This window comes from Sturnus vulgaris, chromosome 11 (assembly GCF_052056855.1).
Source record: "Sturnus vulgaris isolate bStuVul1 chromosome 11, bStuVul1.hap1, whole genome shotgun sequence".
NCBI classification, from domain to species: Eukaryota; Metazoa; Chordata; class Aves; order Passeriformes; family Sturnidae; genus Sturnus; species Sturnus vulgaris.
This window is the reverse complement of record NC_142253.1, coordinates 11,977,823-12,004,602: the sequence shown is the minus strand read 5'-3', so window position 1 is coordinate 12,004,602 and position 26,780 is coordinate 11,977,823. Positions and strand designations below refer to the sequence as shown.

Below are 26,780 nucleotides of genomic sequence, written 5' to 3'. Positions count from 1 at the left end.
AGATATTCCCCAGCTTTTTCTAATAACACTGTTGTGGTTTTGATTAATGTAATGAAAACTTGCTGAAGTAGTATCGCATGCTTCATGGGGTTTGTGGAGGGGGCAGGTCTTCATGCATAAATCACTCTAGTTTTGTTTCTCTTTCTCAACTGCTAACTAATACTCTTGAGTTGCACTTTTAGGTGAAAGCTTATGGCCCGGGCTTGGAGAGGACTGGCTGTATAGTGAACAATCCTGCTGAGTTCACAGTTGAAACCAAGGATGCTGGGAAAGCACCTCTGAAGATGTATGCACAGGTAAAAACCCAAAGGCAGCTCTGTGAAACTGCAGCAAAAGGGCTTTAATACTGTTTAGAAAAATGCCTTAAGTATTTCTACTCACACACCACTTAATTCTGGGCATGTGTAATTCAGTCAAAGCTCTGTGCTTTGATCTGTGTAATGTAGTCAGGCAACAGCTGAAGACAAAGTGACTGCTCTGAAGTATATGAAGTACATGGCTTTGTTTCCTTACTTGGAGTCTCCTCAGCAAAGCAAGGTGTAATTTCCTGGAGTTGTCATTTGGAAGCACTGAAGTGTCTCTGAGCCTGTGAATTTTCTATGTGTTGTAGGATGGTGTATGAATGAGCAAGTGTTAGATGAGGAAGACTTACAAGAGTGTAAATTGCATGTTTCTTCAGTATTTCTAAGCTGCAATTCTGGGAAAAAAAAAACAAAAACGTGACACATTTTGGAACAGCCCAACATTTTTGAAGTACCTGAATCTTCTACTTGTATTACTGTTTTTAGGATGGAGAAGGAAACCCTATTGAGATCCAGATGAAGAGCAAGCCTGATGGTGTGTTTGCCTGCTCCTATGTGCCAGTTAAACCAATCAAACATACAATTTCTATTGTCTGGGGAGGAGCCAATGTGCCCAATAGCCCATTTAGGGTAAGTACAGAGATGAGTAGTTCTTAGTTCTAGCCAAATGGGACGTTGGTGCTCACAACTACTTGCTAGTACAACTAGGATGATAAAACCCTTCTGTGAACTTCAAGGAGGTGTGCCCTTCTGCTTCATTTTTTTCGCTATCTATCCACTTGTATAAATCTTTCTGTTTTTACAAGCTCGTGAGGTGGTCTCATATCAGCCCAGCTGCAGCCTGGGAGATTTGGGGTCATTCATTTGCGCCTGTTGTCCTGTAGCTCCTCCCCAAGCAATGCTCTGACTTGGCTGTGATCTCAAGTGTGACAGAGATGTGTGATTCTAACCCTTGTGAATTTGTGTAGGTCCTTATAGGTCAGGGGAGTCATCCTCAGAAAGTCAAAGTGTTTGGACCTGGTGTGGAGAGAACTGGCCTGAAAGCAAGCGAGCCGACCCACTTCACTGTGGACTGCACGGATGCAGGAGAAGGTAAAAGCAGGTTGGGCTGTTCTGTGGTATCAGAATCACAGGTCATGCAAGGAGGGGATAATGTACTGTTCCATGCTGGATTTCCTTATTTAGTGGAAAAACCTTGGGGAGCAGAACATTGCAGTGAATAGTGATGTGATCTGTTACATTTGTTAACATGGTGACTCAGCTAGAAATGGGAATGGTCTGGCTGTTTGGCTGGCAATGTCTGTGCTGTCCAGTAGCAAAACCTCCACTTGATTTTCCTAGGTGATGTCAGTGTTGGAATTAAGTGTGATGCTCGTGTGGTCAGCAGTGAGGAAGAGGACATAGATTTTGACATCATCCACAATGCTAATGATACATTCACAGTGAAATACTCACCACCTGCCGCTGGGCGCTACACTATTAAAGTGCTTTTTGCAGGAGAGGTTTGTAATCTTCGTTTTGCAGTCTGATGTTTCAAGAATCTGTTTATCTGCTCTTTGATCACAATGCATTTGCCAGTTCACAACTGGCTCTTTCCACCTCAGCTCACATGCACTTGGTTTTGTCACTGTTTCTGCAACAGTGTAAAAACGGAAACTTCTTTTGTAATACTTGCATGTATGCAAGTGAGAGGAGTTGGCTGGGGACACTAAAGTTTCTGTAATGTGTTGGGCTGGCCGAATGAGTATGTTCTTATTAGGAGCAGGCTGCTGTCTAAACTAAAAAAAACCTAAGTTACTTTTCAGGGAAAATAGGGAAAAAATGTTTTCCATAAAAATAAAAAACATAGGCAAACTTCTGGCTGTTAACTTTGCACTATGTGTTAAATTACTACTCGGGCCATGTTTAAGTGAGGTGAAATTTTACTCAAGATGCTGAAATTGGGCCTGAATTATCTTAAAATTATTATCTGTTTTATTTTGGCTAGTGAAGAGTGACCTGGAAATTTTTGGGGTTGTGTTTCTGTTGCAGGAAATTCCTGCCAGCCCCTTCAGAGTTAAAGTGGACCCCTCGCATGATGCCAGCAAAGTGAAAGCTGAAGGACCTGGCCTGAACAAAACTGGTGAGATCTGGGTTCATGTAGTGTGACCAGTACTGGATCATGAGGAGCTGTTGCAGTATGGTCACAGCCTGGCTGAGCATTGCTGAGATGCAGCAGCAGGGTGGGGTGTCAGGCAGTTGCAAGCAATGCCTTTCCCTTGGCATTTTGCTTGACTGGGCTTTATTGGTACTGAATGCTTCTTTAGATGAGTTCCTCTGTGTGAGCTGTGTGTAAATTAGAATTGACATTTTTCTTCAGGTGTGGAAAATGGCAAACCAACACACTTCACTGTGTTCACAAAGGGAGCTGGAAAAGCACCACTGGATGTGCAGTTCAGCAGCTCAGTGCCAGGAGAGGCAGTGATGGATCTGGATATCATTGACAACTATGACTATTCCCACACTATTAAGTACACGCCCATACAGCAGGTAGGTCCAAATCCTGTCAGTACAAGAGTGAACAACTCATGTTGCTGTAGTGTAATGACCTCCCCTCTCAGTACCTGTGCACAGAGGAAAAAGCAGAAAAAACTTGCCTGAGTATCCTGCTCCCCAGAATCCATAATGCCTGCAGCACAATGGGAATTAGAAAGCAGTAATGCAGTTTTTCTGGTGTAGTTATTGATAGCTCGCCATTATTTCCATTCCTCTGGCAGAGAGATACTGACACAGTAGCACACAGCTCACATCGTCCTTCCATACCTTACCAGTTGAAGAAGAAAGGTGACAAAGCTTCCCAGACTCCACAATGGAGCTGAGTGCTGCCTCAGCTGCCACAGTCCCACAGAGCTGGGTTTGTAGTGTGCTGCCTGTCAGCAAGATGCTGGTGTCAAAGGAGCTGGAGTGAAAACCAGAGCAGGGACAGAAAGAAGAGTTTGTGTGATGCTGCACTAGTTCCCAGTAGGCAAATGATGAAGTTGGTGCCTCTCTAGCAACACTATTAAGGAGCTGAAAGTGGAAAATCCTAATAACTAGAAGTATTTTTCCTTATACTGTACTTGTACGTTTGTAAAGGGCCACTAAAAACTAGAATGCACAAATCTCTTTTTTCTGAGGATATAAGTGCTCTGGTGCTGAGATGAAAGTGTTTTGCTGCTCTTGTTCTCCTGAGCAACCAAATCCCCACTAGGTCATCTGCCCCAGCTTCCTTGAATGGAGCTGTGTACAAGTGAACTGACAAGGAAGACTGCTGTATTATTTAGCTGATAATGCTGGCTGAGAATTCTTGGAAGCAACACAGTTTGTTTTTTGATAAAGCATGATCTCAGGATGTGGCTGGCATGCCTGTTTGGAGAGGCTTTGGCTTGTTTAGTCAGGGCTGGTATGCAGAAGGGAGCACTCCTCTATACACCATGCATTCATGAGCAGTACTAGATTGCTGTGTTTCACCTGGAAATCACTGGTGAAAGAAGCCAGGATGCCCAAACCAGATTTTCCACTTGGGTCTTCCATCTGGAGAAGTACCATGGGTCATGGAAGAGCTGTGGTCTTACAGGAGATGCTCATGGATAGCAGTGACAGGAGAGCAATAGTTGAAAACAGAAGAAAATAGACTGCTCAGTAATTAATTAGAGTAGCCTCATTGTCCCTCCATGCTGTAGGTACCTAGCTATTTCCTGGACCCTGTCCTCCTCAGGTTCCTAAGCAGTAGCTTAGGAATGAGACTGAGCTCTTCAGAGCAGGGGAAGGATGGTAGTTAAATTCCTGAGGGGCAGCGTCAGTTGCAGAGCAGCCTTGGTTTAATGCTATTCATTTGGCCTTATCTATCTCGTGGTGTTGCTACAGCTATCCATGTGTGTGTTTTCTAAAAACAACTAAAAATAATCATGGAAGCTATTCACTAGCTTGCATGAAACATCCATGATTATTTCACTTGGGAGCAGAACCAGCCAAGAATGAAAAGTAAGCAAACAGTGAATATAGCTAAAATATGGACTGCGGTAGGAGAGAATAAAAGGAACACACATCATGGGCTGGATCTTGCCGTGGCTGTGCAGCATTCCAGCCAAAATACACAAGAGCATTAATCTTTCTGACTTGTAGAGCTTAAACCCCTGGTATTTCAGATGCTGTAATAATACGGCTTCTTTGCAGTCTTAGCTTTGGCCTCTCCATGTGGTGGAAGGGGATACCTGGTCTGGAGCAGTGGGACATTCATTCAGCTGCTGGGGCTGAGCACTGGGATGGTGGGAGCCAGCCTGAGCTGGAGGCTTTGCCAGGCAGCTTGAATATAGTCTAATTAAATGTTGGAGACAACTGTCTTTTTTGCTCTTCCTATATTAAATAAAAACCTTTTAGTACTTTGAAGGAGTGCAGTGGCATGAGAACTTTAGTGGCCATAAACCAATAAATTTGGCTGTGGCCAGATAAAATAGATTAGTTGATGTGGTTATGTACTGCTTGGGTATTGGTGTGTCTGTGTGAAGTGAGGAACTGAGCTAACATGTAAATTCTCCAACTAGGGTCCAATGAAGGTTTCGGTGACTTACGGTGGTGATCCTATCCCTAAAAGCCCTTTCACAGTGGGCGTTGCTGCTCCTCTAGATCTAAGCAAAGTTAGAGTTAATGGACTTGAAAACAGTAAGTACCTGTGGGCTGGAAGTCTCTGAAGGGTCTCTGGAGTCTGGGTGACAGCCAACATGTCCTGCTGGAACAGGAGCAGGCAAAACAATCTCCTTTTTAACTTGCTACAGCTGGGGATCAACCAGCTCCAGCTTTATAACTTGACTACATTTATTTAGGTGGTCCTCTTGAGAACTGAATTTCAATTTGGATTTCTTTTTTTGCTAAGATTGTATAATAATTTGGAGAAAACATACGTTTGGGGTTTAGTCCTTTGTGGTGAGTGGAGCTGGATGCTTCACCAGGCTGGGCACTCACTGAGAATTCTGTTTCCCTGAGGTCTAGATGGCTGTTCAGACATATCGAACTGTTACAATGCACAGTGTCGATCATACAGTCTTTTTGGTTTCCAAAAGTGGAAGAATTTAAGGCTGTGAAATATTGTTGCTTTCGTGAAACGAGCCTCTGATATTGTCAGACCACACCTCACAGTCTTTTTTTCTGCTTTAGCTTTGTAGTGTCAATTAACCAAAGCATTTGGTTTTTGTTTCTTTTTTCATTTTGTTTGGCTTGAGAGGGCTTTTTGCCTGTGGAGGAATGCAGACTGGGGAGGGCTCTGCCAGTACCTGCTCCCTCAGTGATATGTACATGGGAGATTGCTTGGACCATTGTTAAGTAATGTTAAGTAAGTAATGTAATATGGGCTTTGTCTTTTTCAGGAGTGGAAGTAGGGAAGGATCAGGAATTTGTAATTGACACCAAAGGAGCTGGTGGGCAAGGTAAACTAGAGGTTAATATTTCCAGTCCTATGAGGAAAGCTGTGCCGTGTCTGGTGGAACCAGTTCTGGGTAAGGAGTGCAGCACTGCAAAATACATCCCACGGGAAGAAGGACTGTATGTGGTGGATGTGAGTTATGATGGCAACCCAATCCCTGGGAGTCCTTACACTGTGGAGGCCACATTACCTCCAGACCCCTCCAAGGTAAGAGAACAGTGTAGGCTGTAGCAGCAACTGATACCTGGAAACTGAATCGTGGGCTATTGCATGAGACTTGGCTTGGTCTTGGCCAGAACATACCCATGAACATCTTACTCAGAGTTCTCAGTGATTCCTTTTGCAGCCTCCATGACTTGTAGAATTCATTCCTGTAACACTGTATTTGAAAAAAAGTTGAACTAATCAGAAATATGGCAAGCATCCTGCATAGTGTGGCAAATTTAAGTATTGCTCCTAATTTAATAGCAGTTTGTCTGATAAACATCTCTGCTGTATTAAGATGCTATTTTTCTAAGGAAATATATTTCAAGGAAAACATGTGTACAGCCATTTCCATCTTTTATTTCCCATGGCTGTGTAAAACCAGCTATGGTGAGATTATTAATATCCTTGCCCAGAAATCTTTTTGGGGGAGAAGTACCAGCTTTACAGTAAAAATGGGCTGAGTGGCAAAGGAAACAGTGCCTTCTGTGTATTTTTAAGAGCCTGTTAATCGAGTCCCACACACAAGCGTGTCTAACTAGCAAGTTTTCTGGCAATAACATGGAAAAGGGTGTTTAGCTCAACTGCATATTCTCTTTCAGGTAAAAGCTCATGGTCCTGGTCTTCGAGGGGGCCTTGTTGGAAAACCAGCCCAATTTACAATAGATACCAAAGGGGCAGGAACTGGAGGTTTGGGTTTGACAGTAGAAGGCCCATGCGAAGCTAAAATTGAATGTTCGGACAACGGCGATGGAACCTGCTCTGTCTCCTACCTGCCTACGAAGCCTGGAGAATATTTTGTAAACATCCTCTTTGAAGAAGTTCACATTCCTGGTTCACCCTTTAAGGCAGATATAGAAATGCCATTTGATGTCTCTAAAGTCATTGCCACAGGCCCAGGTCTGGAGCGTGGTAAAGTGGGCGAGGCAGGGCTGCTGAATGTTGACTGCACGGAGGCGGGTCCCGGGGACCTGCGGGTGGACATGGTGTCAGATACCGGTTCCAAAGCCGAGGTCCAGATTGATGATAACAAAGACGGGACCTATGTCATTACCTATGTGCCACTCTTGGCTGGCATGTACACCATCAAGATGAGATACGGAGGAGAGCAAGTGCCTAAATTCCCAGCCCGGGTCAAAGTGGAGCCAGCTGTGGACACAAGCAGAGTTAAAGTGTTTGGGCCAGGAGTTGAAGGAAAAGGTGAGACTAAGTGTTGTTATTAGAATCTGTAGGACATGCAGTCCTTTCTGAGTATTCTGAGCGTTGAAAGTTGTAAAAGCCTTGCGTGTTTCCATGGTGATCCTTGGACAGACAGGAGCCTCATGATCCCAAACAAGTTGTTTTTCATGCTGCTTCACCAAATGTTTTGTTGTTGGAATAAATGCACTTCTTGAAGTGACTCTTCAAAACATTTTCTGTAGATGTCTTCCGAGAAGCTACAACTGAGTTTACTGTGGATGCTCGACCTTTAACAAAGGCTGGTGGTGACCACATCAGGACAAAGATCACGAGCCCATCTGGCTCCCCCACAGACTGCCTCATCCAAGACAACGCCGATGGAACATATTCAGTGGAGTACACGCCGTTTGAAAAGGGTAACCTCGGGGCTTGTTTTCTTTTACTTAAAAGGGGAAAACCAAGAGCCAGCAGCTCTTCTGCCGCTTTCATTTGGCAAACCCCTGAGGTCTGCCAGTAACTTGTTGGCTTCTTTGCAAGAGATCTGCCAGTAGAGGAGCTGATTCTGCAGGAAGTAGCTCTATTTTAACTTGAAGAACTGACTTTTACAGTAACTTGTCTTGAGAAGAACAGTGTAGATGGAATCTCAGTTACAAAACACTAGTGAAGTCTTGTGAAATGCAAGAGGAAACTCTTACCCATATACTGACATTTAAGTCTGTAGCAGCTTGTAGAATTATGTTAAGTGATGAGCATATTTAGGGAATTCAGGAGATGTTTCTCTCTTAACAGGTCCACACACAGTCAGCGTGACATATGATGATGTGCCTGTGCCAAATAGTCCTTTCAGAGTGAATGTTGCAGAGGGCTGCCATCCATCACGTGTGAAGGCAGAAGGACCTGGACTTATAGAAGCCTTCACAAATCAGCCAAATGCCTTTTCAGTTGTCACCAGGTGATGGGGCCTGTTTGATCTTGAAGGAATATCTGAGGGGGGGAGGAGTGTAGTGGTGTGTGCAATGCAGGATGCTAAACTCAGTACAAATATTTATAAAAAGGGCCAAGCTGTATCCAGCTCATGACTGTGTGTGCTACCTCAGCTACTCTGTTTTGCAAACATTTGACAGTAGGGATTGATAGTTACTGAGGAGAATATTCTAGGAAAATTTGAGTGAGGTAGTGCTGAACAGCTTTGCCTGCCAGCACATGCTGAAGGCTGAACATGGGAAGTCAGGATACCACATTTCCAAAAAGGAGGAAAAGCAGACAGAGTATGTGGAGACTACAAAACTGCTTTAGAAGCAGGTGATTCTAACAGTGTGTGTTTCTGTCTTGCAGAGGGGCAGGAATTGGTGGCCTTGGAATAACTGTTGAAGGACCTTCAGAATCTAAAATTAGCTGTAAAGATAACAAAGATGGGAGCTGCAGTGCCGAGTATGTTCCTTATGTTCCAGGAGATTATGATGTTAACATCACGTATGGGGGAGAGCATATTCCTGGTAAGAGCTCCTTCTCAGTGGCCTTCAGAAAAGGGAAGAAGTCAAACTATGAACTCAGAGTTCTTAGTTGACTGCATCTTGCTTGTGCTATGGGCTGTTGATGTGATTTTAATTTTCTGCTTTTCCTCAGAATTCAGGCAGAAAAGGCAGTGGCATTTGCTCAGATGGGTACAAATGAGTGGAACAGGAAGGGGGACACTAACCTTTGACAAATAACTGGTATTATACAGAAGTGGTGTGTAATACTTCAGGTCATGAAAATAGCCCTTTGATATGTGGATGCATTAAAGATCCTGTTCTGCAATAAGAAGAGATGTTTCCTGTTGTTCCCATTCTCTTTGTTGACATACTGAACTTAGTAAGATATAAGGAAATGTGCCGCCTCCATGAAGCTTTATTCACACTTCTGGTTTCTTTCATGTTTTGTTTTTTTCTTGAGGTGTGAGAAGCAGATGGGGCACAACAGAATTGTTGTCAACAATTCTGTAAAAATGTAGAAGCACCATCATTACATTTCTGGCTTTTGCAGAAGCTGAGGGATAGTGTGGAGGCTGTGGGGTTGTCATTCCTGCCTGCAGTAGAGGGATAGTAATAAAAAAGCCCAAGGAAAAGTATAGAAAAAAGATCTTCTGTTCTCTGTAACTATTAACCTTGTGGTGTTTACCACTTACTATGTCAACTTCCAGGCAGTCCTTTCAAGGTTCCTGTGAAGGATGTTGTGGATCCCAGCAAGGTGAAGATTGCAGGACCAGGTCTGGGTACAGCTGTTCGAGCCAAAATCCCCCAGTCCTTCACTGTGGACACCAGCAAGGCAGGAATAGCACCTCTTGAAGTGGTGGTGACAGGACCCAGAGGTAAGAACCAAAGGATTCCATCTGGCTGTGCCCATATCTGTGTTTGGGCAGGTAATGTGGTCCTGGCCCTGCTGGCAATGGTGGCGATGCCACTTGAATGAGTATTTCCCTCTGGTCCTGTTCATCTGTCGTGTGCCCCTTGGCAGCTGACCCACATGTCATGCTGTGAAAGGAGAGCTGTGTCCTAGGTAGTGCTGCTTTGGACAGTGTCTTTGATGGCTTTAGCCTAATCGCCTAATCTTCAGGGCTGGGAAGAGTGATGTGAGTAACCATCACCAGTGAACAATTGTGTGTTAAGTTTAAGCCATCAAAAAGTAGATCCAAAATCTAACATGTGAACAGTGGCTTGGGAAACCTGTGTCAGTGGATTGCAGGAGTCTCTGAATCATGGTGAAACTGCTCAGTGGTCCTCAAGTGATAGCATTAATGGTGTTTGCATTAACCTAGAAAGCTGTGTCTCAGTGGCACAGTATCTTGGCAGTGAGTACCTGTTGACTGCAAGTCTCACCTTGCTGGAAGGTGAGAGCTGCCTCCCCACAGGAGTGTCAGGTCTTGCCGTGCAGGTGCCTCGCAGGTAACACTTCTTTAATTCTAGCGGATGAGACGGATTCCGAGGGATGGCGCTCCCCATTGAAAGCAATTTCGGATTTCTTTAAAGGTGGCCCAAAGGGTGACACTGAGACAGGTTTGAACTCTCACTAACTACTGGCAGTTTTGGTTCTTGGAAATCCGGTTGGCAACAGCAAGAATCATCTGCAGGAGGGAGTGGGAACCAACGATGTTGCTTTTAGGCTGTGCATGGCAACTATATACATTTCTTTTGTGCTTGCTTTACTACTAATCCTTTCTGTGTTTTAAAGCCAAGTTGTAATTGTAGACTGCTTTGTGTGTTGATCTGAACTGATATATCACATAATCTGTTGTAGATTTAGCTTAATGCAAATTGAAATAATTGATCCTGCTTTCTTAGATCTTTGGCAGCTTGCAGGGTGTTCTTGCCTAGGCAGCAAGCCTGCCTTTCTAAACACTTGATTGTGAAAGACTCAGCTGGTGAATGCTGCTCACCAACTGGCTTTAGAGCTCAATTCTGTTCAGTGAATCCCAGTAATAATAAGTAATCTTGTAAATGACAGTGCAGACGATGATAAGCATTACTGATTTTCTATCTTGAAAGATCTTCAATGCACTTTTAGCAATTGCTCTTGACCTAGACTGTACTGAAAAGCAAATCTTTCTCCATTATTTTTATGCATGCTTTTGTTTACAGCAAGAAGATGGGAGCCCAGAGAGCAGTGGATAAAAAAATCTATCTCGAGTCAATGGCTTTGAATATAAAATAAGGGAAACTGATCATTGATTCATGCCTGTTGCTTTCATTAAAAAAAAAAAATTGACATTTGTTGCCAGCTGTAAATGAGCAGTGCATCTTGTAGCTTTGTGCAGCAAATGACTGTATTTTAATAGCATAGCCAAGAAAATCATATGTTGCTTTTTTAGGAGTTGTGGGACCTGTTAATGTGGTGGACAATGGAGATGGCACCCACACGGTTGTGTACACCCCTATGCAGGAGGGACCCTACATGATCACTGTCAAATATGCTGATGAAGAGATTCCTCGAAGGTAAGGTGATAAGAGAAACTTTGGAGAACTGAAGATCTAACAATGCAATTGTCTTCTCCTAGCACATGGTCACCATTTAAGGACTGGCTGTGGTCCTTTCTACTTAACCAGGGCAGCTCCTTGCATGGCTTCAGGGTACAGTGGTGTTTTGAGCCTGCTGCAGCAGACAGTATAAGAGGACTGTATCCACAGATTGTACTGCAGCAACTATCAACCATTGACTTGGGAGGAGGGGAAATAATGGGTTGCTCTTTAAGTCCCTTCAAGGTGAAGGTGCTTCCTACGTACGATGCCAGTAAAGTGACAGCGAGTGGACCAGGGCTCAGTTCCTATGGCATTCTGGCCAGCCTGCCTGTGGAGTTTGCTGTGGATGCTAAGGATGCTGGGCAGGGACTTCTGGCTGTACAGATCACGGTAAGTAACAAAACCAAGCAGGACAGGAAATGTATTTTCTAGGTGGGCATGAGTCTTTCCTTTCACAAGTGTTCATAGCTTTATCCTAACATACCCAGTGTCCTGGAGACCGGGCTGCTGACTGGACCCTAAGGTCTGGTACAGGAAAGTCTTGTGCTCTGCATTTGTGAAGCTCTTGAGACTGCTTTTGTGAAACTTCTGTCTTAAAGTCATCAGATATGCTCTATTTGGCTCTTGCCTAACCTTACACTCTGCAAATTCCCAAAATGAGATAAGTAATTTCTTGTAAGATTATGAAAATACTGGCATTTGAAATGGAGGGAGTCTTCTAGCAGTGTTCAGCAAGGCCATGAGATAATGACCACTCTGAGCATCACATTATGATAAATTACCAAAATGCCAGAAATCATAAGCAGCTTAAGGAGATACTGCAGGAATGTTTTGGTTTATCTTTGTTACTACTCTTTCCGAAGTTTCTGATGCCTGGACTCTGTGGCCTCAGTGAAAAGGTGTCTGGTTAGTGGACCATAAAGCACATAGCTGAGCTCTGGCATGCCTAGGTCATGGTTTGCCTGGTTGTACTTGCCCTTCTGCATTCTTGCTCCTGTCCTGTCTCAATGCCTGCTCAGGTGCACCAAAGCAGTTGCCATTAATTCTGGCATGCAAGTGTGCTCTTAAAGAATCCAAAATGCTTATCAGAGCTCCCAGCCTGGCTGGGGCTTTGAAGATCAAATTCCACAAGTCTTGTATGGTAGAAATGCATTGGTGATCCTTCTGGCAGCATTTGTTTGCTTCTTATTCTGAGCTGTTGAACGTCAAATGTTTCACAACCTTTCCTGAAAGAAATAAGCTGTTTCATGCTGTCCCTAAAATCTCAAGTCCTTTGCAGTTCATACTGTATGGCAGGCAATGTTAAGTCATAAAATACAAAATGGAGTCAACACGTGATTGCCTGTAAGCAGGCTTGGAAGACTTTCTAAAGTGCTTTGAGCTTTGCAGCTGACAAGAAATGGTAGTTGAAGGGGCTGCAAAAACCTGCTTTTAACTGTGGACTTTGCAGTGTGCCAGCAGCTGGATGCTTCATGCAGGGGGTTTGACAGACTCTAGTAATGCTTCCCCCTGCCCTCTGACCTTTCAGGGAGCAGCTGCCCAAGGCTACCCAGTGCTTACTCAGGACAGAGCTGCACAGTGTGACTGCCTATTTGTGCCTGAAGGACCTGTGAAGTGTTCTTCGTTTCCAACAGCAGTGTGACAGTGAAGCCTGAACTTCTTACAATTAATATAAAGTTCATTAAAGTGGCTTGCTGCGCATAAACATCCTCATTTCAACCAAAGAGTAGTTAATGATAGCAAGGATTATTTTATAGTGGTCTGATACGTTTTTGCTCCTAATACTCTATCTTTGTTACTAGTCTTTGAGCAAAATATCTTTAAACTTCAAAAAGCTGCAGGTCTGTATCTGTTTGAGACCAGCTAAGTATGATTGTGAACAGGTATGATCCCCAGCTAAGGAAATTCAAAACCTTCATAGTGCTTAAACCTTTTGGTTTGCATTCCTCAGGACCAAGAGGGCAAACCCAAGAGAGTGGACATTCATGACAACAAGGATGGCACTTACACGGTCACCTATGTCCCTGACAAAACAGGCCGCTATACCATTGGTGTTAAGTATGGTGGAGATGATATCCCGGCCTCTCCCTATCGCATCCGGGCATCTCCAGCTGGGGATGCCAGCAAGTGTTTGGCCACAGGTGAGCGTTTGACTCCTCTCTTTGCTGTTGTTTGTTCTGGGTGTAAAGCCTTCTGAGCATGGTACACTGGATGTGGTGGATGTAGAAGACATGCCTGAGACTTGTGTAGTCTGCTGCTCTTACAGAAAGGGTGTTCCTAAAGATAAAAAAGTGTCCACTCCGTGGGTGAGCAGGGATCTCTTGCAGTCTTAGCAAAATCTGTCAGACTGCCTGGGCTGTTAAAAACAGCCAGATGCAACTGTCTGATTCTCATTTTGGCATCAATAAATCTAGCTCAGAACTTCAGTGAGGTTGATTTAAAAATAGCACATATGCGTGTGTCCACTGCATCATGCTCAGTAAGCATTGCAAGAAGCTTTTCATTGCAAGCTACAACAGAATTAATTCTGAGGATATAAATAGCTGGTCATCTGCTTCTATATTAGCCAAGCCCATTCAGGCTGGGTATTAGTGGAGGTTTCTACTGCTTTTCTGTCTGGTCAAGATTGGCCTGGGTTTGAACAGGCTTTTGGGAAGGAGAGAACCTAAAGATAAGATACTACTATGACTCAAAAAATCATTGCCTTGGTATAGGGGCTCCAGATTTTTTACTGTAGGAGCACACAGGTTTTAAGGACAGGTGTTCATAACTTGGCTTTGGGCTGGTCACCATGGCGTGCTCCCACCTCCCAGGAGGCTGTGGCAGGGAGCAAAAGTGAAGGAACTAGTTACAAGAATACCACTGAACATTATGTCCCTTGATTGTAGAATAAATAGATAAAGTAGGCAAGGCCAAATGGAACAGGGAAACCTAATCTGTTGTTGTAGACCTGTGAGAGCGTGTGGGCATTGTGCTGGACCTGGGCATAGTGCAGTTAGAGTGCACTGAAGCCTGTCCATGAGCTGGCTGCTTTCAAGTTGTTTTAACCAGAAATACGTTCCTGACACAATGGAAGAAAAAAGAGATACCCTCTTTGCCTCAAAATTTGTTTAAAAGATGCCTTAATGGGTAGATCTGATACTCTTGCAAGTAACTCAAGTCACTAACTATTCAAAGTAACTGAGATGGAGATTACTGCCAGATGCCAGCTAAAATTTCCCATTTCCAAGAAGTGCTTCTGATTCAGTGCTGTAAAGCTGAAATACAATCACTGTAGGAGTAAGTGCTGGAATACTGCCAAGGTATTAAACCAGCAGGTTCATTGCCACTTGAAAATGAGCCATTTACCTGGTAACAAGTGAGGGTCAGAAGCAAGAGTATTAAATATGTACTACTGCAAATAAGACATAATAGTTCTCATTTAAACACAGTGTTCTTCAAGCTAGAGCTGATTGCTACAATTTTGGCATTATTGCATGATGTTCTTTTTTTAGAATGTGTGGCAGAACAGTGGAAAATCGTTTGTGGATAATGGTGGAGAAAATGTGGCCATGGTTGCTACTGTGCCCTTTTATAGTTGCTTACACAGGGTGGTTTATGTTAAAGCAGTGCAGCAGAGTTGCTGGCAGAAGAAAGTGCCTTTGGCTCTGCTTAAAGGAGTAGGAAGATAAGAGTATGGGTTAAGGCATTGCTTTCTTCAAACTTAGCTTTTTTCCTCTCTGTTCCCATCCAGCCTCTCTGATTGCATAGAAGGAGGACTGGTAGCCAGCACTTGCATACCACTGTGCTGACCAATTTTACAAATGTCCCTTGTTGTACATCTCTGCTCCCAGTATCACATCAGTAACTCCCTGGGGCCAGTGTCTTGAGTGTCTTGGTGCTGTGCTCCCCAGGCGTCTCACAGGCAGTCTGCCTGGGAAAACTGTCCTGTGAACTCTTTCTGTAATGAAAATTGCCTTGTAGGTCCTGGAATTGCACCCACTGTGAAGACTGGTGAGGAGGTTGGCTTTGTGGTAGACGCCAAATCAGCAGGGAAGGGAAAAGTGACGTGTACTGTCCTGACGCCAGATGGGACAGAAGCTGAAGCAGATGTTGTTGAAAATGAGGACGGGACTTACGATATCTTCTACACCGCTGCCAAACCAGGAACCTATGTGATTTATGTCCGCTTTGGTGGGGTGGACATTCCCAACAGTCCTTTCACTGTCATGGTAAGCCAGTTCTGCTCCAGAAGTACCTCCCACTCAGATTCCTGCTGCCATGTTCTATTCAGCAATAGGTTAACTCTGTGTGTAAATGTTTGTTCAGATATTTATTAGGCTAGTAGGAGCTAATGAATCCTTGTTCCTTGCAGAGCTTATTTTGGGCAGGCAATATGGTTAAGTGAAGTGGGATAGAAACCATCAGAGGATGAAGACTTGGCTTTTCTGAAGAAATTTGTTTTTCATTTCCTGACCATGTAGTTCTTTTTCTAAATGATGTAAGGGTTGTAATCAGCTTCTACAACTAATTATGTTGGCCATTGTCAGATACAGTGCTCTGCATTCTCTGTCTCTCACTTTTTATTAAGTTGATCCCAAAATAAGGAACGGTCTGCTGACAGATCCCAGGGAAGCAGACTGTTAGCTCATACTTTAAAATGATTTGTAAGTGCTAGTTAAACTGTTTCAGCCAAATTCCCCCTCCTTCTAATTATCTTCCTTCCAATGTGCTGTACTCCACATTTAGCAAACAATATCCCAGCCCCCTGGGAAGCAGACTAGGTGCCTCTCAGGGCTCACAGAAACCCATCTTGTGAAGACCATCCCTCTGTGTTGGCAAAACAATTCCTAGACTTGTAATCTCCACCCAAGCAGCCTCTGGTGCATCTCGGACCCTGAAATCACAGGGCTGTACTTGTACTGAGTCCAGATAGAGCTCACAGGCGAGTCCCTAGGGCGAGCAACTCTGGCTCTTCCTACCTGTCAGCCTGGCAGATTGCTACGGGTGTCTGAAGATTTCCTTGAGAGAGATGACTTTCTTGGTCACTGCTCAAGGTTCACCACAGGAAATGCCTCTCGAGGTCAGGGAGCCCAATCCTGGCCAGCCAAAATTCCCACTTCCTAGCTGACTGATGCAGTATGTGTTTGAATTAGGTGTCTCAGCTGGGGACAGAGAATCCTGAAACAGCAGCATTTCTGTTTTGCATTGGTTTTCTTAGTGGACTCCATCCTTGCAGAAGTTTCGAGTGGGTTATTTCATTAGGGTGGTTTGTAGTGGTGTGTAAATGGGCAGGAGGGGCAGAGATGGCTGATCCTGGGGGAGCTGCCTGCATGGGTGTCAGTCCCAGCCAGTCGTGTTGGGTTCATGGGAGAGATGGGAATTTGCAAGTCATGCTCTTGGCATGCCTGATGAGAAGAGCGGCTGCGCCAGGGGAAAACACACTGGGTGTCTTGACGACGCAGTCCCAGCTATGAATCACAAGAATGGCTTTGCTGCTATGGCTGGACGTGGGCTGGGTCATTCACCCAGGAGCATGAGCCAGAGCAGCGTTCCCACAGCAGCCGGCTCCCCTGCCTCCCAGCTGGCATGTCAGGCTGCTCAGGGACTCTCATCTTAGGTTTAAACCTTTCCCTTCCCTCACTGCATCAGTCCCATAAGAAAGCAACTCTGATATTCAATTCCACCAGTGTTCAGGCACAGCTTTCTGCTTCCCTCTCAAGCATCCAACAACAGCAGATACTGTCCCTTTGCTCTGCCACTGGTGGCTTAGCCCAGTGCCTGTGGATAAGGGCAGTTTCCCAGCTTCCCTGACTGGATCCGGGTCTTTGCTATGGCAAGAGGACTGGGAGGGCTATGTAGTGGGAGGAAGGTGTTCAACTAGAAGGAGCAGTGTGTTCTGAACTGTGGAAGGTGGGAATGCCTCCGTGCCAGAATAACATCTAGTAACAACTAACCTGCCTCTACCCTGCCCAGGCTGTAGATGCAGATGATGTCGCCGCACAGTCGCAGGAGCCAGTGGGCGCTTCCCCCCCCGGATTCCGCCCTTGGGTACACAATTTTTTACATTTTTCAGCTCCTCATCTGTGTTCCATTTCAGATGACAGCCTGCTTCTTGGGACTGCTTGATCGCTCTGGTCATTGTGTTCATTCTTTCTGTTTCATCAATTGTTCTTGGGATCCAGACCTTGTTTTTTCTTTGCTGCTTGAAGGGAGTCTCCAAATAAACTCATGTAAATATGAAGAGGATCATTGCACCCACAGCTTCCACTTCTGAAATGTCTGCTGTTGGCAAAAGCACCCTGAGTGCACTGCTTTGTTTTCCCAGTAAAATCACAGTGTCTTGAGTTCAGAGTCGCATTGTGAAACTTGTTTCTTTTGTCCATTTTGTGTTGCAATCATTCTACCCCGTCTAAAAATCACTTTCTCTTCCAGGCCTTAAGCAACTAAATCCTTTCAGATGGAGCCACTTTGGGTCTTGTGTGCAGTACATTGTCTTCCATCCCTTTGTGTTCCATTTTTATCTCTTACTTTTTTCCAGCATGTCTTCCATCCGCACCATGTTTGATTTGCTCTGCTCTGCGGTGTGGTGTTGTAAAGGAGAGCTCTGGTTGAGCCCAGTCCTTGGCTGGCTGCAATAATCACCGCACACTCTCTTCTGCTTGTGCTTTCAGTGGAATTGCTCGGTGCTCATTTGGCTCTACCAGCCTTTTTGAAGTGACCCATCTTTTTGCTTCCTTTAGGTTACAGAAGAAGCTTATGTCCCTGTTGGAGACATGAATGGCATGGGATTCAGGCCCTTTGATATGGTTATCCCATTTGCTGTAAGGAAAGGAGAAATAACAGGTACCTGGAGTGCCTCTCAGGGAGATTTCTGCTTTTTGTTGGTGTATTTATCCTTTTGCAGCTAACAGACTGGGTGGTCTAGACCACAGTGTGTGTGGGAGGTTTGTATCCTGCCAGCAATGTAGCTGTTTAATTTCACATTGAGTGGCACCCCCTGAGGATGAGTAGGACATACCCCTCCAATGGTTTGAGTTAAGTGAAGGGATTCTTGGTGTTGCTGTGTCCTTCAGTGCTAGGCTGTGAGCTACTGCACTGTCGGGCCTGTTGATGCTTTTTCCCTGCTGGAGCAGCTACATGCATCCTTAATAAGTTCCATTATTTCTTTTCTGCAGATGCTGTAAAGCAGTTAATTCTGCATTCCTGTTATATACCTTCTCCAAAGCAGGTGACCCCTCTTCTACAGGTCTGGCAGCTGAGAGCATTGCTCCAGTAGCACCCTGGTTGCACTAAGCTCCAGCACACAAGGCCTGTGTCCCCTCTGCCCTCTAGCTCAGCAATCCCACCCTAAGCCCTGGCCTGTCCCAGCTTGAAGGAAAAGTAAATCTTTCATTTTCAAAAGTGCAGCAGAAGAGGGAGCAACTTGCTACGAGGTAGATTAGTGTTTTTATGCAGCTTGCTGTGCAAAGCTCCATGGCTGCAGCAAACAGCCCTGCCTGTAGAGTTTGTAAGGTCACAGGACCGTTTGCCAGATGTCTACCACTGCCTTGTATTCATGTAGCTTAAGTAGAAAACATGTCTGGTTAGTGTTCCCATTAGTCTCCTATTTGTGCCTGTGGGTAAGGAATTTAACAATTTAAAATGCTCTTTTAAAAGGGCTAGACAATTCTCTGTGGGTGGGAGAGGGGAAGCAGGCAGCTTCTCCTTCTATAACTCCCATGGTGGCCTTTTGTAGGGGAAGTACACATGCCCTCTGGAAAGACGGATACACCAGATATTGTGGATAACAAAGATGGAACAGTAACAGTGAAATATGCTCCTACTGAGGTTGGGCTGCATGAAATGCACATAAAATACATGGGAAATCACATCCCAGGTAAGTCTTGATGAAGCAAGTGATGCAAATGTGAGTGCAGAGTCCTGCTGATGCATCTGCTCCCTGGTGAGGTTCTATAGCTAAATCATATGTGCTGTGGAAAGATCTGCCCAGAATATTTTACCATTCAGTGGCCCTTTCTCTGCAAGTAGTCCAGAGAGAACTAAAGCAAAGGAGTAAGTGCCAGCACATATGAACTTCCATAGTGGTTTAATAGTACCAGCCAGGCTTAAAATGGATGTTGGTTTTGGGAAACTAGCTTTTGTGGCATTTTATTATGAAGAAGAAACATACAATTTTCTAACTGCCAGTTTTTCGGGTTGAAATTTACTGCCATAGTGCTCAACAAAACTACTGGTTACAGTCTGTGTTTATCCTTAAAACTGCATTGGCAAAAAATTCTCAAAACTGTGGGGAGAACTGATTGGCTAAAATACTATAGTTACTCTTTCTATCTGATTGCAATAAAATAAACCACACATGCATATTATGCTGTAATCTTTCTTTCTTCCTGGCTGCTTCTTAACAAGCAGAAACCACTGCCTTTCATTCTGTTTCTCCTCTTTTCTCCTTGCTTCAGCAGCTCCCCAATGGAAGCATTGCCTCGCCTGGAGGCTGTGGCTGCCCTTCAGTTCTCCGGGCATGCTGGCTTTGGGGAGCTGGGCAGAAAGGGGCAGACCTGTAGAAGGATGTGTAGACATGAGACAAAATACCTTCAGCACTGCCTGAGAGGGACTGCTGGTTCTGTTTGTACAGAAACACAGCAAAACTTAAGCTGAAGTAGGGAGCTCAGTGGTGTGATGCATGGTGCTGCTTCAGTCTCTTCAGCTCTTCATTATGGACCCCATAGGTGCTTACCTGTCTGATGTATTGGTTCATTAAGACCATTACCCTGTGCTGGGATAGAAAGATGATGTGCCATAATGTTTTTCTTGAAGGTTGTCATGAATCAATTTTTTTACTGTCTCAGCTGCAAAATCTAACTTTGGACTGAAGAGCTATCTGTGCCTTTTTTTGAAACTGTTATTGGTTGTTGGTGACTGTACTTTTTGTTCCTGTGCACCAGCTTAGCTAATCTGAGGCTGGCAAATACATTTTTTGGATACCCTTCAAATTTGCTAGTTCATTGAGTCAGACAATGTGCTGTGCTAGTTCCTAATTCTGCGCTACCAAAATTCAGAATCAGTGCCTGAACTGAAAGCCTGCTTCTGAGTCATGTTCTGATGTAATGTGCTAAAAATAAACTTGCAATGAACAAGACCCTTTACACCATCATTTAAGCTTATCTCTGGTAACTGGAGTAACACTTAGTCTTCCGTTACTGAATGTGGCACAAATTGTGAAAAAGTGTCTTTTGAGGATGGGAATGGAGGCTTATTTGGTTTTTAAGTGCATTACAGTCACAATAAGGTTTTTCAGATACCATGTAATGAGAAGGGCATTCAAGAACATAGGTATCAGTTCTTGTGGTCCAGACCACTCATCCTTAAAAGTGCATCTTTGTGGTTCTTTTCCCCTTTAGAGAGCCCTCTGCAGTTCTATGTCAATTACCCCAACAGTGGCAGTGTGTCTGCTTATGGGCCTGGCCTCATTTATGGAGTTGCAAATAAACCAGCAACTTTCACCATTGTCACAGAAGATGCAGGAGAGGGTAAGTCAGTTCTTTAAACACATCCTACCCTAAACAAGGAACTTCTTGGTTCATTATAATGCACATTGGCTTTAATTTACATTCATCTGTTCAACTATGAATCTCTGATGTGACACAAATGACTTATGCAAATATCAGGCTGTAACTTGCAGTAAAAACTGGTTTAATACCTTCCTGAGAGCATTAGATGTACCCTATGGTACAGGGTGCAAATTATTTGTTTAATTAAAAATATAATTAAAAATAAACTGAAAGCTGCTTAAATCTAGTGGATGATGACTGGGTGTGGAATCACTGTTTGGTAAATCTAAAGTCTGAATAGAACTGTGGCCTTAATGGTTTGGTCTGAGCTAGTTTTGCTGCTGTCCTTTGAAAATAGGCATTTAAGCTTCATTTTCAGTACCAGGTACTGGATATTTCTCTTTGGACTTGGTGTTCACAAAGATTTACAGAAGTGCCACTCTACTCTTTCCCTAGGTGGGCTGGATTTGGCTATTGAAGGACCTTCAAAAGCAGAGATCAGTTGCATTGATAACAAAGATGGGACATGCACAGTCACGTACCTGCCTACTCTACCTGGGAACTACAGCATCCTGGTCAAATACAATGACAAACACATTCCAGGCAGTCCATTCACAGCCAAGATCACAGGTATAAAGTTTAAACTTCTGGAAGCACTTCATATTAAAAATTAACCTCTGATAGCATGGGGAACCTGGTTTGTGGCAGGAATTTGAAGTCCTCTGACTCGTTCTGCACTTAACCTTGTAATGTTTTGTGACTCATTTTTCTTTACGTATTCAGATGATAACAGAAGACGGTCTCAGGTTAAGCTTGGTTCTGCTGCTGACTTCATGTTAGACATCAATGAGACTGATCTCAGTCTCCTAACAGCCAGCATTAAAGCCCCATCGGGTCGTGATGAGCCTTGTCTTCTGAAGAGGCTGCCCAATAACCACATTGGTAAGCTCTGAGAGATAACGATGATAGCCTTTACTCCAGTTTGCTTTGCTGTGTAAAATGACTGACTTCTGTGCTCCTTCCCAGAAGAGCGTTGTCCAACCAAGTAGTTGATAGTGTTTGCCACAGTTGTCCAAAGACAGAAGAGTATGAAGAATGACCTCTTGTCTTAGCTTGCATGTGGCATGCCAGGTTGCAATTGAAGTGGGTTTTGTCAGCATGTATGAATGGCCTTGTGGTCCACTTGAGAGCAACACTTAAACATGAATAAAGAGATTGCTCTTCCAGTACTTCATTTCTTGGTGTGATTAACACATTTAAATCAAGTATAACATGAATAAAAACTGAATAAATGTCTCACATTTCTCTGCTTTGTAGGCATCTCGTTCATTCCACGGGAAGTAGGAGAACATCTGGTTAGCATCAAGAAAAATGGGAGCCATGTACCAAACAGCCCTGTAACAATCATGGTGGTCCAGTCTGAGATTGGGGATGCCAGACGGGCAAGAGTTTTTGGACGTGGCTTGGTAGAAGGACGAACCTTTGAAATGTGTGACTTCATTGTAGACACAAGAGATGCTGGTTAGTTCCCTCCCAAAGGCACCATGAGATGCTATGAGATATATATTGTCTCTGCATGAGAACACTGCCTCCCTCAGCATGCAACCACCAGGTCATAAGCTGCAAAGCAGCAGCTGCCATTAAACACAGTCATTGTTGTCAATTATTAACAACAGACAGTGCTATTAACTTAGAATATGCCTTGTAAGGTCCTGGGCTCATGTCAGTGTTACAACCAACAGGGACTGTCACTGGGGTGGTGCTGGCTCTGATATCATTTGGTATATCAAGAAGGAAATGAGGAAGATACTTATTTTCCTGTTAGTTTAATGTGGAGCCTTGGATAACTTTTAGCTTGGTAGATAGCTTTTCAACATTATTGAAATAAAAGGGATATAGTCTGAGAATTTTAGGAGCTGAATGCATGCTGTGCCTCTGACTGATCAGGAGTATAGAAATGCATTAAAGCATCATGCAACTCCCGTGTGCCCATTATGATACAAACCTACCAACTAGTGCCTGCTATGGGTTTGGACTATTTTATGTCAGATTTAGAGTAGACCTTTGGAAATCTGAGGCAACTTATCTATATTGTAGGTTATGGTGGGATCTCACTGGCAGTTGAAGGACCCAGCAAGGTAGAGATCCAAACTGAAGATCTAGAAGATGGAACTTGCAAAGTGTCCTATTTTCCAACTGTACCTGGTGTGTACATTGTGTCCACTAAATTCGCAGACGAACATATTCCAGGTAAGCAGAAGTGTTGGGCAAACACTTGTTTTGATTAGTACAACAGAAGTCTTATCTGGCTGACCAGTGCTCTGGAACTTTGGGTGGGCTGTTTGATCTGGTTTGGACCATAAGCCCCAAAGATTGGAGGAGGTTCTCCCTAGGCAGCAAGCATCCAAAACTGTTCTGGTTACATGGATGTATTTGACTTAGGTCTGGTTCTTAGTTGGGTATAAAACTTCCCCTATGATCCCCTGCAAGTCAGAGGAAGGTTTCATTTCTGTCCTCAATGGCATGTGTAATAAGCAGATGAGGAATGACTGCTGTGATACTTACAGGCAGCCCATTTAGTGTGAAGATAAGTGGTGAAGGAAGAGTTAAGGAGAGCATCACACGAACAAGACGGGCTCCTTCTGTTGCAACAGTAGGAAGCATATGTGATCTGAACCTAAAAATCCCAGGTAAGCAACAACATCCTTATCCCCAGAACCACAACTTGTTCTTATGTAGCATGGAGTACTTGAAGCAGGGAAAATATAAACTTCAGTTTTGTAAAGACATCCTCATATTAACATAGCTTAAGGAAGAAACACTGGTAATGTGTCTTTTCAAACAGTTAAAAATAAGCATAACGATGATCAACACAAGGAGAAATAAATATTGTTGAAGCCTTAATTTAATTTATTCTGTGTGTAGCAGGCTGGAGAATGGGCTGCACAGCTCACTCCAGCTCCAGGGTTTTAAGATCATTTTGGCTGTCGAATGTTTGTACTGCTGTCTGGAAACTGTGACTCATGTAGGCCAGGCTTAGCTGGCTGCACTTATCCAGACACTTCATCTGCCTCTGTAGCACCTGGGAAGCTGCAGCTGGCCAGGTTTTCTGCTCAGAAGCACACAGGTAGCTGAGCACGCAATGGGCATGTGTACTCTTCTGTTATTTGTACTGGGTAATAACTTGAGCTCTGGTCCTGCTTCCAAAACACTTTGTCACTTTCTAATCTTCATTTTTCTATTCTCTTCTTGCTAGAAATTGATTGTGCTGATATGACAGCTCAGGTAACCAGTCCCTCTGGGAGAAACTTCGATGCTGAAATCGTGGAGTGTGACAAAAACACCTACTGTGTCCGCTTTGTGCCTCAAGAAATGGGGGTCCACACTGTGGATGTCAAATACAAAGGGCAGCCGGTGCCAGGCAGCCCCTTCCAGTTCACCGTGGGGCCACTGGGTGAGGGAGGAGCCCATAAAGTGAGAGCTGGAGGCCCGGGGCTGGAGCGTGGAGAGACAGGTGTTCCAGGTGAGTCCTCTGTGCTCAGTGGGTTCCAGAATCTGCTGTGTGCAGGTCTGCAGTGCAGTGTTCGGGCTAACAGGAGCTCCTGGAGAAACTGATATGCAGTATCTCCTAGGATGACGGGATGAGCTACCATTCTTCAAATACACTCAAGTGTGGAACTTTACAGTCTGTTAGGAGGGAGCTGCAACCCTGCAGCAGCAGCAAACTTAACTCTTGTGTGTGCTCTTTTGTGCTTCAACAGCTGAGTTCAGCATATGGACACGGGAAGCTGGAGCTGGAGGACTGTCTATTGCTGTAGAAGGCCCAAGTAAAGCAGAAATCACCTTTGATGACCATAAAGATGGATCTTGTGGTGCATCATACATAGTTCAAGAGCCAGGTATGTACTGAGACAAAATCACATGGAAACAACACTGATTGTGACTTTCAAAGAAACTAACTCAATGCTTCTCTTCTCTCTGCAGGCAACTATGAAGTGTCTATAAAGTTCAATGATGAGCACATTCCTGAAAGCCCCTACCTGGTTCCTGTCATCGCCCCCTCCGATGATGCTCGCAGGCTCACTGTCACTAGTCTTCAGGTGAGACATAAGGAAACATCTCTACAACATACCACAGAGACTGATTTCGTCCTTGTTCTCCAAAACCAAAATGGTTGTCCTTACTTCTTAGTAATAGCCTTGTCTTGGTTGGTGCTTGTTTTCAAGCTCAGCTTGCAACCAGAGAGATTTTTGGCAGCTGGCCCCTGGGTAACTCTGGCTAGTCAAAGGCAGAAGGCTCAATGGAATGTGTTACAAGTGCTAACACTTGGGAATTAGGAATAAGAGGCTCCATAAATAGCACTGGAAGAGCTAAGACATGTTTCCCATGCCATTAGCTACGGGAAGGACAAGAAGAACTGAAATTTAGAGGTGAACTGCCAGTGATCATGGTGGTACCAAGTTCCTCATTTGGTACATGCATGAAGAGCTGTGTTTGCATGGGTGAGGTAGTGCAGGGCTGCATGGCTGGGACATCACTGCAGCCTGGCCAGGCAGACAGAGCTGGCCCCACCGTGAGGTCACGATGCAGATTTGCTCTGGCTGATGCCACAAAACCACAGAGTCACAGCTCAGATGATTCATGAAAGGTAGTGAATCTCAGAGTGAATCACAGCTTTGTAGCTGGTCTGGGCTCATCTGCTAACATCACCATATAATTTGTGTATGTGTGTGGTTAGAGACATTAAAATACAAGTAACATTAAAGGCCTGACTGAAATCTCCAAAGCCAGAAGTTTGGATTCGAGACTGAGAATCTGTGTCTAAATATACTGTACCTCAGTCCTCCTTGAGTGATGATTAGTACTTCAGTTAAGGCTTTTTTTGGTTATGTCGCAGCTATGGTCCCCAGGAGTTTGCCTGGGCTGCAGGAATTCTCCACCTGGGCTGTGTAAATGAACCATGATAGCCTGATCCAATAGTATCTCTTCTAACCAGGAGTTACAAGGGCGTTAATTAGTCACTGTGGTATTGATGTTTGCCTTGTGTTTCATTTAAAGACTCTTTGACAGGAATACTCACTTCAATTAAGTCCTGGAGAGGCAGATAAAGCTGAGTATTCTGTAATGGAGTCCATTGTGCAGCATCAGCTTCCACTAAACCCACATCAGGGACTTGTTTATACATTGTACCTCAGTTCTACTCAGTTGCATTTATTTCCCTCTTCAGGATTTAGTTGAAAACAAAATGAGGTAAAGTATGTTAAATGTGAGAGATTACTGCTGGATAGTTGCATAGGCTGTGCTGGTCGAGAACCAGTGGCTCAAATGTGGAGCTGCCTCGCCTTCCACCAATGGCCTGACAGCACCACAACATCTGGTTTCATGTTTTAAATTACTTTCTCATGTTTGAGATGTCTACTGGTGGCGTTCTAAATGCAGCCTCTTGTGGCAGATATAAACATGCATATTACTCTTTCAGACGTTTGGATTATCAGAGGCTTTTCCCTGAATGAATCTGGAATGAATGAATGAATGGGCTGAAAATGGAGCTATAGCTTAAGCATCCTTTAAATCAAGTGCTTGAATACTGAGGACTGACCTCAGTGATAATGGGTGACTAGTACTGTAAACTTGCCTGTCTTTGACATGGTGCAATCGTTTGGCTTCCAAAAACAGTCTGTTACCATGGGGAAAGTCAGCCTAGCCAATGTGGGCGACTCCTGAATCAGCCACCCCCTAAGAGGGAGAGAGCGTCTCATTTGAGAGTTAATGCAAGTCACAACTTTATGCCTTTTGTTAAAATCTAAAAAATCCTCATGCTGAAGTGTTTGAAGTGGTTATTTCCCTGCCACAAATCTTGTGCTGTCTGAAACAAAAGTTTGAACTTGATAATCTGACTGTTGCATTCTCAGGAGTCGGGATTAAAAGTTAATCAGCCAGCATCCTTTGCTATAAGGCTGAACGGGGCAAAGGGCAAGATCGATGCTAAAGTCCACAGCCCCTCCGGAGCTGTCGAAGAGTGCCATGTGTCTGAGCTGGAGCCAGGTGAGCACAGCTTCATGATGATCAAAACAATTGCATGACCTCCAAAGCTGCCAAATAGGGAATTCAGTTCCTTTGGCTTACAAATAAT

At 44.2% G+C, this 26,780-nt stretch overlaps 1 protein-coding gene across 2 annotated transcripts in view; it reads left to right on the top strand.

Annotated features, from left to right (window-relative positions):
* The window catches only part of FLNB (filamin B), an 88,580-nt gene that overhangs the window by 54,521 nt on the left and 7,279 nt on the right, over positions 1 to 26,780 (top strand). Inside the window, exons 16-45 of one of the 2 annotated variants that reach the window (XM_088171464.1) lie at positions 183 to 296; positions 789 to 932; positions 1,271 to 1,394; positions 1,644 to 1,804; positions 2,334 to 2,424; positions 2,662 to 2,831; positions 4,865 to 4,982; positions 5,684 to 5,946; positions 6,546 to 7,143; positions 7,365 to 7,538; positions 7,912 to 8,074; positions 8,458 to 8,618; positions 9,305 to 9,472; positions 10,970 to 11,093; positions 11,351 to 11,507; positions 13,069 to 13,258; positions 15,081 to 15,328; positions 17,073 to 17,147; positions 17,840 to 17,942; positions 18,835 to 18,975; positions 20,498 to 20,626; positions 21,104 to 21,277; positions 21,431 to 21,589; positions 21,965 to 22,168; positions 22,745 to 22,897; positions 23,215 to 23,337; positions 23,904 to 24,170; positions 24,409 to 24,546; positions 24,632 to 24,747; positions 26,560 to 26,692. In XM_088171464.1, the coding sequence (XP_088027590.1) occupies positions 183 to 296; positions 789 to 932; positions 1,271 to 1,394; positions 1,644 to 1,804; positions 2,334 to 2,424; positions 2,662 to 2,831; positions 4,865 to 4,982; positions 5,684 to 5,946; positions 6,546 to 7,143; positions 7,365 to 7,538; positions 7,912 to 8,074; positions 8,458 to 8,618; positions 9,305 to 9,472; positions 10,970 to 11,093; positions 11,351 to 11,507; positions 13,069 to 13,258; positions 15,081 to 15,328; positions 17,073 to 17,147; positions 17,840 to 17,942; positions 18,835 to 18,975; positions 20,498 to 20,626; positions 21,104 to 21,277; positions 21,431 to 21,589; positions 21,965 to 22,168; positions 22,745 to 22,897; positions 23,215 to 23,337; positions 23,904 to 24,170; positions 24,409 to 24,546; positions 24,632 to 24,747; positions 26,560 to 26,692 (5,083 nt within the window). The remainder of the gene's footprint in view (positions 1 to 182; positions 297 to 788; positions 933 to 1,270; positions 1,395 to 1,643; positions 1,805 to 2,333; positions 2,425 to 2,661; positions 2,832 to 4,864; positions 4,983 to 5,683; positions 5,947 to 6,545; positions 7,144 to 7,364; positions 7,539 to 7,911; positions 8,075 to 8,457; positions 8,619 to 9,304; positions 9,473 to 10,969; positions 11,094 to 11,350; positions 11,508 to 13,068; positions 13,259 to 15,080; positions 15,329 to 17,072; positions 17,148 to 17,839; positions 17,943 to 18,834; positions 18,976 to 20,497; positions 20,627 to 21,103; positions 21,278 to 21,430; positions 21,590 to 21,964; positions 22,169 to 22,744; positions 22,898 to 23,214; positions 23,338 to 23,903; positions 24,171 to 24,408; positions 24,547 to 24,631; positions 24,748 to 26,559; positions 26,693 to 26,780) is intronic. The other variant, XM_088171466.1, reaches the window with a different exon arrangement.